The sequence below is a fragment of the Phocoena phocoena genome, chromosome 6 (assembly GCF_963924675.1).
Source record: "Phocoena phocoena chromosome 6, mPhoPho1.1, whole genome shotgun sequence".
Classification (NCBI taxonomy): Eukaryota; Metazoa; Chordata; class Mammalia; order Artiodactyla; family Phocoenidae; genus Phocoena; species Phocoena phocoena.
The window spans coordinates 106,414,828-106,429,368 of NC_089224.1; the positions used below are offsets into that span (position 1 = coordinate 106,414,828).

The 14,541-nt window shown below is 49.8% G+C and overlaps 1 protein-coding gene across 1 annotated transcript in view; it reads left to right on the forward strand.

Moving 5' to 3' along the window:
- The window catches only part of MVB12B (multivesicular body subunit 12B), a 177,044-nt gene that overhangs the window by 71,619 nt on the left and 90,884 nt on the right, over positions 1–14,541 (forward strand). The window contains exon 6 of the mRNA XM_065879486.1: positions 2,009–2,131. Within this exon, the coding sequence (XP_065735558.1) occupies positions 2,009–2,131 (123 nt within the window). The remainder of the gene's footprint in view (positions 1–2,008; positions 2,132–14,541) is intronic.

Here is a 14,541-nt window from a genome sequence, read left to right on the forward strand (position 1 = left end):
GGACTGGGTGATAGAGAGAGAGATAGAGCTTGCTTGAAGCACGTGGGGAGCAGGTGTCACAGAAATAGAGGTTATTTTCATCTTGGTGCACGATAGCTTGTTTGGACTCTTCAGCTATGGAATCTGATTCTCTCTCTCAAGATCTTGTGGTCCTTAAGAAGGACTCAGGCTTCCCTGGTGGTGCAGTGGTTAAGAATCTGCCTGCCGATGCAGGGGACACGGGTTCAAGCCCTGGTCCAGGAAGATCCCACATGCCGCAGAGCAACTAAGCCTGTGGCCACAACTACTGAACCTGCACTCTAGAGCCTCCGAGCCACAACGGCTGAAGCCTGCGTGCCTAGAGCCCGTGCTCTGCAACAAGAGAAGCCACTGCAATGAGAAGCCCACGCACAGCAACGAAGAGTAGCCCCTGCTCGCTACAACTAGAGAAAGCCTGCGCGCAGCAACAAAGACCCAACGCAGCCATAAATTAATAATTAATTTTTTTAAAAAAGGACTCTATGATCATACCCTTTCTACACACTCAAAAATCCTGTTTTGCAACATGGTTTAAAGTCGTTATGGAAACAGGATTATGGAAGTAGAAAATAGGTAAGAAAATAACCATACTTCAGGTATCTTAGAAATAGCCATTTACATACAAATAGTAGAAACCAACAGTTTAATAATTACTACATGTATTATGTATATTCAGTTGCTATGTGTATTCAGTTCTTTAAAATTACACACTATGCTACTTTAAAAGATTCAATTTTTAACCAATTTAAACAATTCTAAAGAATAGATTCTTACCATATATGTCTTGGTAATCAAAACTAGAATCCCTTTTTTTATATCATTTTGAAAAGATTGCTAAATAAAGTATATTTTTGTTTCATCTTGGGGCAAAAATTCTTTTTCCGAGGAAGACAATTCCAGTGTTATTTTTAAGGAAAGAGAATTCAGTGTTCAGAGCTCTGTCGCTTTTTCTTAAGAATGGGCACAGTTCCACAGGTTACTTTGCAAAGGTCTGGGGTTGTCAGACTGGGAACAGCTCCTCCAAGGCCTGACTGGCCTGATACCGAGAGGTGGCAAAATCAGTGCAGCTGATTGGGATCAACCATCTGATAAGACACGGCTGTGGTTCAGAATAGTTCCGCGGTATACTGAGAGACCACCAGAAGAATGCTCTGAACAAATCTGTTCTCAGTTTTTGGAGGGATGATCTTCCTCTACATCCCAACGTGTAGTTCTGTGCGGCAGCTGAGCAGTTGGACGTTGATGTGTCTAAAATAATCCTGTTGCAGTTCCCGCGAGTATGCCTGTCTCATAAACACTTGTGACCGTGGGGCATGGGGCCGGGCTGCGGGGGTGTGTGCAGATCAAATAACAGGAACCCTGACGTGGCATCCGTCGGGCCCTGTTGTCACTACCCTTAGTTGTGGTGGTTCATGGGACACATGCCTCGGGCTCTGTGAAGATGTCTCCCAGACTGAGCCTGAGAATGAGGCTGACACCAGGTGACACCAGGCAGTGAGGAGCTTTACCCTGGAGGTGGGGGGTAGGCGGGGGGGCAGCACGGCATGGAGCTGGGTGGGGCTAGTTCTCCCCATAGCTAAACACCAGGCACGTGTCAGCCCAGTGCCCTATCTGTCTCGCCCTAACCACACAAAGAACTTGAAGCAGATGATCGCACGAACACCCACAATGAAATGGCGGAATACAAAGAATTTTGCAGACCGAGAACCAAGGAAAATGTTGATAGCATATAGTAGGAAGGCAGGCCCAGGGGTGGGGGAAGAAGATGGCCACGTCAGATGGGCCTGCTGAGTTGGGACAGTTGCCATCACGTTAGGCTTTGAACTGTGATGCCCAGAGCACAAAGGGAGGTGATGTAACCCACCTTCATGGGCAAGAATTGATTCCCTGGCGTCTGAGGCTGTGATTCTCTTAAATGAGTTGTTTTGCTTTGTAGCTTAGGTAATTTTATGTTAAACGGTGCCGTGAAGATTTCTCTTTTCTCCTAAAGGGAGTTGAACAGCATGGGGATCTGGTATCGAATGGGCAGAGTACCAAGAAATCATGACTCATCTCAACCCACGACGCCTTCCCAGTCATCAGCTGCTTCCACCCCAGCCCCCAACCTTCCCAGGTGAGGCCCTGTCAGTGGCATCTTGTTCTGTTATGCATGTCACAGAGTCATGTGGTCTTGGGTCCCACTGCATAACGTCTTAGAACCCCTCCACTTGGTATCTGCGGAAACATTGCAGAAGCGATATACCTTTAGAGGAGGTTTTACAAAATCAGTTAGAAATCTTTGCGTTACATGAACGTAAAAGCCATTTTGTCTTGCACCTGTTCTGCAGGCTTCTAAAATAGCAGAATATGCAACTTCAAATGGGCTTGTTATACTAAAGAGCTCATAGTCGCACACAGACACATGACTTGTAGCCACGCTGCTGGGAGTGCTGGCCGTAAAAGGTGGAATTCCTTCTCTGCCTTGGCCAGCAACTCTTTCAACTGCAGGAGGGTTGGTAGGTAATTTTGTTCATTTCCATATCGTTCCTGTTCCCAAAGAGCTACAGACTAAGAGATAGGTACTTTGGGTAGGAGAGAATAGTGAGAAGTTTTTCAGGGGCTGTTAGTTTTAAATAGTTGTTTCCACAAAGAAACTTGGGTGAGCAGACTGGTCTCTGCACCTGATTTCCGTTGGAGCAGAGGCAGTAGTGGTGTCAACACCTTCAAAAACCTCTGCATCATTAGCGTAAATTATTTGAGGACAGGGAACAAATGATAGACTAAGCTTGAGAAAAGAATTACAAAAGTAAATAAAACCAGTACGAAGTTGTGAGGTGGTGCCATTTGGAGCTGGACGTAACATAAATGAGGACGGATCTCAGAGCTTCCACGTGGGCAGTTCGAGGTGCGCAAAATCGGCCAGGAACAGGATAAAACCATTACTGGGTGCTTCCCCCTCCCCACGCCCCACGGTCCACACCCTGCCCCCGAGAGTCAGGGGAGAGGGTGGTACAGGCGGTCTCCTGCGCCCTGTTCCTCTGCTGGGCTTCCCGCTGCCTCAGACGAACACACAGTCGTGAGCCGGCAGCTCGGGGCCTGTCCTTCAGGGTGTCCTCCAGAAGACAGTCTGGCCTTTTTCACTCTCGACAGTTTCACAAACCAAGAGCGGTACTTAATCGTTTCTACCCCTGCCATCGCCTGAAACTTGAGGAGTATTGACAGTTTTCAGTTTCACTTTGGTGTGAAGAGATATGACTAACTGATGAGCTTCCCAGGGTTGCGCGTCTTTGGTTTAGGAGTATAAGGCTCGCACAGCTCGGTAGCACTTTGGAGTTCCTTTCTCACTGCCCAGGGCACCGTTGAGGCTGCGGTTCCCGTCACGTGTGCTCAGGGTCACCTCAGGCCCGTTGTCTTGGAGAGGTTCCAGCTGCTTCCTGTTGACATTATATGATCTGGAAGGGCCTAGAAATAGGCACCACCTCAGGGCAGGTTTTAACTTGCTGTGAGATAAAGGAAGAGCTCTGATTGTCCACTTAAGGCAGGAAGAGCGATCTCCCCAGAAGCTAGCCGGTCAGCGTGGGCGCACGGGCTCTAGGAACTGAAGCCAGGGGACCCGAGAACACAGGCCACAGAGAGCCACACAGACCTGGAGATAGTGCGTGGGAACAAGCCTTGTGAGGCTTATGTATTTTATAACCTCTTGTTGTACAGTTTATGGTTTTCAATGGCTTCAGGGAAATTGGATCAGTTTTGTTTTACTTGCCAAATAAAGCAAATGTCAAAATAGTCAATATAAAATGTATTCTAATTTGACTGAGTTAAGTCAGCCAGTATGCAGTAGGATAATTGAATGTTACATTAATGCTTCTCAGTAAAAACCACTTGTCTGTCCCAAGCTCTCCTCTCTCACTATGCAGTAATTTACAGATGGCCTGTACACCTACATGAGCCCCCTAATTCATCAGGGTTTTTTTATGTTCTTCAGTTTTCGTATTGTTCTCCTATTGTGCACCTTTGATAAGAAATGAAATGCTGGGCTTCCCTGGTGGCGCAGTGGTTGAGAGTCCGCCTGCCGATGCAAGGGACACAGGTTCGTGCCCCGGTCCGGGAAGATCCTACATGCCGCGGAGCGGCTAGGCCCGTGAGCCATGGCCGCTGAGCCTGTGCTTCTGGAGCCTGTGCTCCGCAACGGGAGAGGCCACAGCAGTAAGAGGCCCGTGTACCGCAAAAAAAAAAAAAAGAAGAAGAAAAAGAAAAAAAAAAGAAATGCTGATTTTTCAAATTTTCACTGAAGATTTATGAAATGATGAGTATGTTATTCCGTGAGGCTTCAGATCCCTGTTATCTGTCCAGCAGAGGAAACTAACAGCTTTCTCTCTGGTGGTAAGCTGTGGATGAGGCTTTTGTCTCCGCTGGGGGCCTGCAGTGGGCCTGTAGGATGGAGGCCTCCAGGTCTGGATCCCAGGATTAGTCTTCTCTCTCTTGTCCCCACGCCTCAAACTTTGAACCAATAGCCTCTTTTCCCCTTCCTGTTTTGTGCTTCTGTGCCTTTGCTCATGTGGACACCTGTGCATCAGGTGTGTCTCCCATCCCCAACCTCAGATGTCAGCGCAAATGCCGCCTCTCCCAGGAGGCCTTCCCTGAGTGCCCTGTGCCTGTGCCAGGCTCTCCCCTCAGAGCGCTTCTCAGCCATTATACCTTCACTCATGTTGTAAACTCCTTAAAGGCAGGGACTGTGTCTAGTGCCTTTTATTTCCCAGAGCTCAGCCCAGGTGCAGGCATATATTCAGTTTTGCAACAAATGCTTCTCCAACAGCCTCAGACCCTGGGCTGCAGCCTCTCCACTCTCACCCGCAGACAGCTCCTGAGTCCCTGAAGACTCCTCAGGTTTTTCTGATTATGAGAGGAATACAAGCTTGTAGAAAACTGACAGAGTATAGAAAATAATGAAAAAAACAAATACCATCTCCAGTAAGCAAAGGCTCATAACCTTTGGCTATATTTCCTTCAAGTCATTTTTCTGTGTACTTTTTACATAGGTGATATCATATCATAAAATAGCAAGTTTGTTTTTGCTGCTTCTTTCTCCTGTACTATTAAACCACAAGCATAAGAAATACCTCAGCTGTGGTCTTTGTGTGGACACAGGGATCAAGTTGCAAAGCCCAGGCTGGAGGGAGAGTGCGGTGATGCAGCGCCCTCTACTGACCAGATTTGGAGGAGCCTGGAGGACAGGCAGGCCGGTTCCCCCGCGGGCAGCGGGCCGTTTTCCCAGCCAATCCCCGGGGGAAGGAAGGGAGTCAGGGAGGGCCAGTAGCCGACCATGTTGCCTTCTTGAGCCGGAGCTTCTGTCTGAAAAGCTAAAAACGTGTTCGCTGTCACTCGTATATCAAAGAACTTCCTGTCACTTTTTGGAGAGCTGTCATCCCCAGCTTATGTCAGACAAAAGGGGCAGCTGGTGGAGTTTCTGTTGATGGGTCATCACCTGAGGCCCTCGTGGTCCTGGCAGAGCCGCCTTCCCTTTCCAGAGGCCGGTACTGCCCCTCAGAACGAGGACCTCCTGCCCGTTTCCTCCCTGTTACTGCAGAGAATGCTAGTCGCGGGGCCAGATGTGGCGTTGTCCTTTCAGGATGGGCAGTCCCCTTGGCTGTATCCGGTGAATGGGGCACAGTGGTCGAAGGTCACGGCCAAAGGCAGGATAAGATGTGTTGGCAGAGCTCCTCTTCCTCACCCAGTGAGTCTTCATCACACACACACGTCTCTATGCTCATTTCTTGACAGTTTTTCCCACGTGAAGAAGGGCATGCCACTTCTTCCGGGGGCCTAGAGCCTCCATTTTCTCCCTGGGCCCCAGCACTGCCCCGTCCTCTGCCATCTGCTTAACACACATTGATCAGCAGGGTGGGCCTGGCCTTGGGCATCGGGCGTGATCCCACGTCCCCACCTCTCTCCCGGGGTGGCCTCAGCTTTGCAAGTTGGCCTGGTGTGTGAGAGCAAACGTCGGGGTCCCTGGATTTGGGCTTTTCCGATTGCTTCTTTGCTGCTGCCTTGGGCACGTGCAGACAGAGGAAGCACCTTTCCCCTTCAGCCAGAGCAGCCCCCGCTCCTGTCCCACACACTGGCTCTCACATATGATTCTGCAGGGAAGAGAAGGTTCAGCTTCTGCTGGAACCGAGGTCCGGAAAAGCTCGGGGAGGCAGGTGGACTTGCAGTTGATGGAGTACCAGTAGCCCCAGAGTGTGGCTGAGTGAACAGTTCTGTGCCTTCCCACGAGGGGCCCTGGTGGGCTGCTGCCCCCCGGCTTGCTGAACAGCAGAACCCGTGGCTTGATAAAGACATCAGAGGCATGCATATCAAATGTGCAGATGACACAGAGTCATTAGGGAGAGCTGATGTGCTGAGTGACAGAATCAATACTCCGCATCTCCTCTACAGCCAGAATGCCTGCCGCTACCGGGGGATGAAAGGTGATGGGCGAAGATGGACAGGGCCCCCAAGGTTCAAAAAGTCAACTGCTCGGGCACCAAATGGAGGAGATGTGGCTTAGCAGCGGTTCATGTGAAGTAGCCAGGCTGGGCACGAGCTTGGGTACCTCAAGTGCAGCCTGGCGTGCACAGTGGGGCACGCCCCCTGACCCGGTGTCCGGCGCCTGTCAGGACATCAGGAGGGTCGCGTCCACTGCCACGCACCACCTTGTCAAAGTTACCCGACTCGAGCGTTGAGCTTGAGTGTGAGGAATCGCTGAGTTTTGATCTGAGTCAAGGCGAGGCAGCTGGCCTCAAATGTCTGAATGGTCACCGTGTAGAAGGGGAAGGAGAAGTGCTTCCAGGTGCGGCTGGGGCATTGGGAGCCCCTGAGGCAAAATTAGATCAGGTGGGATGAAGTTACAAGGAGGTAGGTTTGGGCTTAACATTTTAAAAAATTAATAAAGAGAACTTCCCAAAGGTAAAGAAAAACCCCGTGGCATTGAAGAAGCCGGCTTGCGAGGTCATGTGCACCCAATTGCTGGCAGTATTCAAACAGCCTTTGGGTTTTCAGACCTTCAGTGATTCTTGAAATGCATCATATTCCCTAGCTCCACCCTCAGAAATACAGATTCAGCAGACCTGCATGTTAGGGCCGCAGACATCTTGCCCCGGGTGACTCGGGGAGCTCCAACGGGCACCTGTCACCCAGGTCTGCTCGCGCCACTGTCGGCGCTTCCTCATCCTCCGACCTGCAGCCGGGCCTCCTCCCGCGCACTGGAGCCGGTGTCAGGACGGAGCTCAGGGCCTGCAGGGTGGCACTGTGGCGCCCTCCCAAGATGGAGGCACAGAGGCCCACGTGCTGCGGCCTGTGGCTCCATCCCAGCGTGGGCAGGCAGGAGCTCGCTCTCGGAGTCCAGCTGAAGCCGGTAGTCTGCACCCCAGAGTGCTGGGATGTCCGGGCACTTCCCGGCTCTGTGGACAAGGGCTGGGTGGGGCCCCGTGGCTCCGGCAGCGCCACTCTGCCCTTCCCACTGGCCTGGGGTCCTGAGGGAGAAGCGGCCCCCTGAACTCTGCCCCCCAGATCTCAGGCCATGGGCTCCTGCGGTGACCTTCACCGACACGGTCCCCCCAGGAGAAAATGTCATCTTCCCTCCCAGAGACACAGGGCGCAGCCTCCCGGGAGCCTCTCCCCGTGTCCGCTGGGGCTGAGCTTCCCTTATAAGGTGCGCGGCGCTGCTCTTGAGTTGTTCGGGAATCTTCCGGTGATTTGTCAGCTTCCAGCAAGTTGTCAGTCACAGGTTCCGAAGTATGTTTCTTAGTGACAGTCATAATTGTACTTAACTTTTTGCGTGGATGTTATCAATCTGTGACAGATACTCTGGGAAATGGGGCATTTTGATGGCAGAAGATGTGTCACATGCATTTAGTCTTCCACTCAGGGACACCAGGATTCAGTCACAACTTTTGCACGTCGATGTCAGGTTTTGAGAACAGAGATCCTTGCTGACCTCAGAAATCGTCTCGTCACTCCCATCCCAGGGCTGTCATCTGAAAGGTTAATAGCTCTTCCTAAAGGAGAGGAAACATCCCTCCGTGGTGATCTAGCATTCAGGCCATGCACGTCTGGGCTTATCCCTGTCACATCCCTTTTCGGGAGCCTGTGGGCTGCTGTGCTCTGTCCTGGCCCCCCGACCCCACCTTCCCACGGGTGTGGGATCCACTGGGCCACTTGATCCACCCACGGAAGAGGCCGGCAGCGGGGATGGAGCCTTTGCTCACCGGCTGCAGTCCTGTCGTCTGAGCTGACAGCCTAAGGTGCTCGGGCTGCCTTCTGTCAGTGTTCAGTCATAAGATGCTCTTTGAACCACAGACGACATCTGTCACCCGTCCTGTTGTGGCAGGACTTGAACGGGAGGCCTGGAGTTGCACAGATCAGGGAGGCTGTTCTCCCTTTCCTGCCGAGGTGTCTGCCCCTCCCCGAGCGGCAGCTGGCTTGGAGCGGGGGGCATTTGCCTATGAGGAGGCCCAGCAGTTTCTCCTCTTTGATAGGTTTTAGTAGGAGAAGGCTCAGCCCAGAGGATTGGAGGGAATTCATTTTAGAGTGGAAAACTGTTGTTTAATAAGGGTTCATCATTTATGAGAAGGGTTATATGTGTCCCCCGTCAAGGTAAGATTAGAAGGCAAGCCCAAGGGCTGATTCCACTGATTCTTTTTTTCCCCGCATAGTAAACAATTTATGACATGGATTTTGAGCTCCACAGTCGCAAGAGACAGTTTGGGGGTACGTGAGCCCAGGGAGGGCCTGCAGGACCTTGCCCCTCTGGAGGCCGTGTCCAGGCACAACTGCGGGTCTGGCTTTACTTTGGAGAAGTAGACTTACTTTCTGTTCATGCGAACACCACACACATTTTTGTTTAACTCTGAAGATAGGACACACGTGTTCGTATCCTTCCTGCTATGACCCTCCTTTGAAGATGGAGGCGGTAAGACAGCTTTGCTGTTCCAGCACAGGGAGCATGGGTGCAGGAATCGTCTCACTCTGCGCGTGGTACCCTCCACCTGCTCCAACTGGAAGCACCAGCCATCAGGTGTCCCAAAGAAGAACCTGCTGGAGGGGTGGGACCAGAACACGAAATCAAACTTAGAGGCTCCTGGGGCTCGGTATTATTTCATGTAAATAGCCCACGCTTACATTCTTTGTCTGGAACTTTAAAGTCCTGGGTTGCCTGCCGTCCTGTTGGGGTTCTCAAGCGTGCACGTGCTCTTTTACCTGTCCGGAGCCTTCGCTGGCTTCCTATTGCCTGACACGCCTCCCACGTCATCTCGCTCGAATCAGGCCAGTCTCCTCTCGGCTCCTGGGCACCCTGTCCATCTCTGCTCGGGCCATTGCTGTGAGCCCCTGCCCTCCTGAAAGACACAGACTGGGCTCCAGAGTGCAGAGGATGGGTCCTGTCCACCCTCCAGCCCTCGCCTCGCCCTCACCTCTTCTGGAAAGCCTGGCCACATCGTTTTCCGCCTTCCTCTCCTCCAGTTGCCTGCACCGTGCAGTCTGGCATTTCACGTTTCCCTGTCATTGCCGAGTTTATTTATGTTTGGTCTTATGAATAGATTTCTGGCTTACTGATGACAGGGGTTCTCATGTTTCCTTTTTCTCCTTTAAAGCCTCAGAAAAGGCTAGTCACAAAAATAATGATGATAACGTTGCATCACTGTGTATCAAAATGTACCGAGTGCTTTGAGCTGCGTCATCTCATTTGATAGAGTAAGTATTCAGGGGAAAATGTGTGGCTCCAGAATGGTAGGGACCTTTGAACTCCAGGTGCCTGGCACGTGGCGGCACTCAGAAAATATGAATTGAATGTATAAAGTGAGCTGATTTGGACGCGTAGGACCAGGTATCGTGTATGGATCCATCTCTCCTTCCATCTATCCATCCATGCAACCAACCAGCCAACGGAGACTTATTTACTGGGTGTCAGGCACTATTCAAGTACTTTACAAAGAAAAGCTCATTTAATCCTCATAACAGATCTGTGAGTCGGGTACTATTTTTTCCTCCTTTTCAAGGTGAGGAGACTGAAATCAAGGAGGTTAAGTTCCTTTCCCAAGGTCACACAGCTACTAAGTGTCAGAGCTGGGATTTGAACCCAAGCGGATGAGCTGCTCCTGGCTTGCAGACTGTCCCTGTGCCCTGATGCTCGTGGTCACAGGCTCACTGGTGTGAAGCATTTCGCTGGGGAGCGGAGCAGTGGTTGGGCGCAGCCCCAGGTGTCCCATCCGTCTCACGTGCAGCTTCTCCAGGCTCCTGACCGGCGCTGGAGAGGACTTCCCAGAGCCTGCCGTGTGGGCAGGAGCTGGGGGGCCAGTCCACTTGAGTTGTGGTTGCTGCCTGAGGAGAACCTGTGAGGGCCATACACCAGAGGGTCCCCTCGACCGGCTTCCAAGCCCGCGATTACGCAGGGTTGCGAGCAGTTTGATTTATTCTGGGGATCATGAGAGTGGTGTGAGAGAGACCTACAGAGCAAGGTTATTTGAATATCCTTAAAATGTGTGGGCCACAAAGCCCGCACTGCTTTTGTAACAGTATCAGACTTAGTTTTGGTGTCAGTTATTTTGAAGGTGAAATTTCATTAGAATGCAGTTTGGTATTGTTAGATATGAATGATGAACTTAGGCTGAATGGTATTATTTTGATATTAATTTTTAATACGGCTTATTGGGAAGTCAGAGCTTCTATTTAATGAACAATTAGGTAGTAGTCAGTACGGCTCCCACCTCTGAGCTGGCCTTCCCTGCTTTCAGTCTCGTGCATCGGATTTTTGACAAGGTATTTGCTGCTTGTAAATGTGTCATCTTTGTAATTTTTGTGACTTTGTGAGTGCCTTATTTTTCTTGGTGGTTATGATGGTTATGTGGGCTTGTTGTTGTCCCAGAGAGCGGGTTTATACATGTGAAATGATTCCCTCCTATGCCTGTTTCTCAAATGTGCGAGGGCTCTTTGCACAGTGGGTTTGAGCTCGGGGGGTTGGAGAAGGGCCTTTTTCAGGATTATGAAAATAGTTTTCCATGTGTCAGAGCAGATTTATCCGCTCACTTAGGGGTCGGCTTTGTGAAGCAGACCATTTAGAGGAGGATGTTTCACCTTTTATCAGAGTGGAAGCTGATAGTCTGTTTGCAGGTGGCTCTGTGGAATATTTCACCTGGGTCTCTCAGTGTAAATCTAGCCTCCGAACAAAGTAAAAATGAGTGTTAAGTGAAATTTCCTGGTGTTTTACCACCTCTGAGCGCACAGCGCTCCCCCTGCCCCCCACCCATGCTGTTCTGTTTCAAGGCAGGGTTTCCGTTATTAATTTGGATGTTTAATAGAATCCTTTGCTTGCAGTAACTTTTCAAAGGCCTTTTGGATTTATTTAGGTGGCACTTTTGCCTGTGGGTAGGGTAGCATTCAATTTGAACTTCCTTCTTGAGCAGCAGATGTTTTGTTTCCAGTTGAATAATAATATTAATAATTATCCGAATAAATACAATTATCACCATCATCATTATTATTTCAGCTACAATTTTTTGAGCATCTTGTGCCAGGCACTGTGTAAACACTTCATGTATATCGTTTTAGTCTTTACAACCATGCAGTGAGGTGAATAATCGTGTCCTCATTTTAAGAAATGAGAAACCCGAAGCTTGGAGAGATGGTGACTTACCCAAGGGCCAGGATTGGAACCCAGGCCACACCATCCTGTCCTCCCTGCCTTCAAGGAGCCTCAGGGCTTCCTGAATTTAGGACCCTCCACCTCAGTGTCCCCTGCAGCCAGTGGCACGGCCTCCCCCGGGGACCATACCCAGCCATAAACGCTTCCAGACCAGGACCCACATTCCACCTCCTAATTAGTCATTGCTTCATTTTGCTAAACAAATTGTTTTCCACAGCTTTGGAGATTGATTGGGCAAGAAGGGGAAGACGCGCGGGGCCTTTCATGAATCTGAGTTTGGCAGCCTCACTACTCTTGAATTTTGGAGAGGCGGGTATTTTAGTAGGCTGGAAGAAGATGAAAAGCTAGCAGTGCCCATATGTCCCTTGTTTTTAAAAGCAGTGTCAGTGAGGTTTAGAGACTCTTTAAATATTTCAGTTTCTAAGATGAGACTAGCTCATCTGCAATGGAAGTGTGGTGCCCTCAGCCAGGCTTGGCTTTTTTCTTCATTTCTTTTATAATGGAGGTAGGTGTTTTGGCATTTCAGGGTTCAAGTGTAATAAAACTTATATGTAGTGAATAAATACCATGATTTGGAATGTTGCTGCAGCTATGAAAATTAGTTCCCCTTTTTTTTTTCCTTTTTTGTTTTATGAGTAACCAGTGACTTGAAAAATAGCAGAGTGGTCCGAGAATGGTAGTTCAAGAAACTGAAAACTGCCAAGCGTTAAAGGAGTATAGCCTTTGACATTTTTCTAAGAAAGCATTTTCTTCACTCAATTAAATCTTCCCTGGTTGAGATTAGACATCTATCCTGAAATACATATTTGAATACTGTAGTTTGAAATTGTACACAAGCGCCCATTTTTAGTTAAGACAGTGTCATCCTATGCCCCCATTTTCTCTTGAATTTTGAAAGGTAAATGACATGGTGGTGGTTTTTCTTGATCCCAAGTTATTTATGGAAGCCCAGAATCTGAGTGACTGTCTAGCCCAACCCTAAGTATCCAGTGAGGGGCTGTTGGCAGTGACCGGTTGAGGCTGGCACGTGGGGAGAGCAGGGCTGGAACCAGGTCTCACCTCCCCGTTACGGTGCACCTGGGAGGTGAGACGCTGGTCACTGACACGAGGTGCAGGCAGGGATGGCTGTGCTTACAGCCCTGGCAGAGCCACCAGATGCCCAGAGAGGTGGGCCCTTGAGCTGAGTTGTCTTCCAGGGCCCAGCCCTTCCCCGCCGTGGAGTAGTAAGCAGGACCTCCGTTCTGCTGGCATTTCCTGTCACGTTCCCTTCACTCTTCACACCTCTCCGGTTCTAAATTTCAGAAGTAATTTGTCACTTTAGAGGAGGGAGTCGTTAATAACCATTATTCAGAACTGTCGAGTCTTCCTCTCTGTGTGTGGGTGAGTTAAGCATCCCCAAAACTGGCCTTGTTGGTGGCAAACAGGGCCTCCCTATTGACAGATCAGACCTGCCCCACCCGCGCTGGCCTTTCTCACGTCTGGTTATTCCAAGTCTGTCTTTCATCACTGAAAGGGTGGTGACAGAGTGGTTAAAGCACGTCCTCCTGGGACTCATTAGTATTATTACCAAAGACTGTGTTGTAAATTGTTGATGTTTTTTTAACTGCTCGGAAAAAATTTCTCCTTAACTATTTCATTTTAACGTACTTTAAAAAAAAAAAAAAAAAGATTTTCCTCGTCAAACATTTGAAACAGAATAGTTCAGGAGCCCGGACTTCAGATCCCACCGGGAGTGGGCTAGGAGTGGTCGTCCCAAGTGAAGCTGTGAAACTGTATCGCCATCAGGTCGTGGGGTGAGGGGTGGAGGAAGATAACCCCCAACCTTCCAACGGTGGTTACGGAAAAGAATTGGCATTCGATGTGCGTTAATGCAGGTTGCGATTCTTTAACGTTAAAATTCCACTAAAGTACTAATAATTACTGTTAATATCTTCCAGTGGAAACTTACAGTAAAGGAGCAGTAGTAGAAACAGTATTTAAGGGAGAGCTGCCGGCGTGAGAGGAATGCAAATAAGTGTTATTAGCCTAATGATTTTGCCGTCGCCATGGTTGTGCGGCAGCAGTGTTGTGAATATGTCATCCGGCACCCGTGAATTTGGAAAGTGTGTCAAAACACAACTTCAATTAGTTTGCTCTAATTATGGCTCTGGAGAGTTTGTAACTACATCACTCCTCATTAAAAGAGATTGTCTTGTATGGATTAATGTAATATACAAAGGAAAGTTTCAAAGTTCCCGACGCACTTGCTCCCGCAAGGAGCGGGCTTGGAGCAGGGCTGCTGGACCCTGGGTCTCCTGCAGCCCGCCCGCCGGGAAGAGGGCCGAGCGCGGGGCTGCGCGGCCGGCTCTTCCCTTCCATCCCGTAATCCGCTTCCTGCCGAAAGTGGCCGCTGCATATGGAGCTCTGGCCACGTCCACAGGAGGGTAATTGAACCCATCGTGAGCTTCTAAAAGAAAACTGCTCGTCAGAAACCATCAGGACGCCCCACATTCTCAGCACCTCGGTGGAATCTGGAAGCAGAAAGATCTCTGAACCCACCACGGCCAGGCGCAGTGTGCACAGTCAGCCTTTGGCCCCATCCTGGGGGTCTTGGGGGAGATTGCATGGGAAAATGTGTTACTTTTGGTCACTCAGAATCACATGGCACCCGTGAAATGTCAATAAAAGTCTTTTCGTACAGTGAGAAAGAGGACCTTAAGGAAATGTCATCTCTTGTCCAAATTGATAGGTAGTTATAAATGCTACTGTTGCCATTTTGAAAGAAAAGAAAAAACAAATTCCCATTTTCTTGTCCTGTTACTGACCACGGCCACCCTGCCACCCCACCCTGGCCACCAGTGGTGGTGTGCGGTGACTGCCTCGGCGAG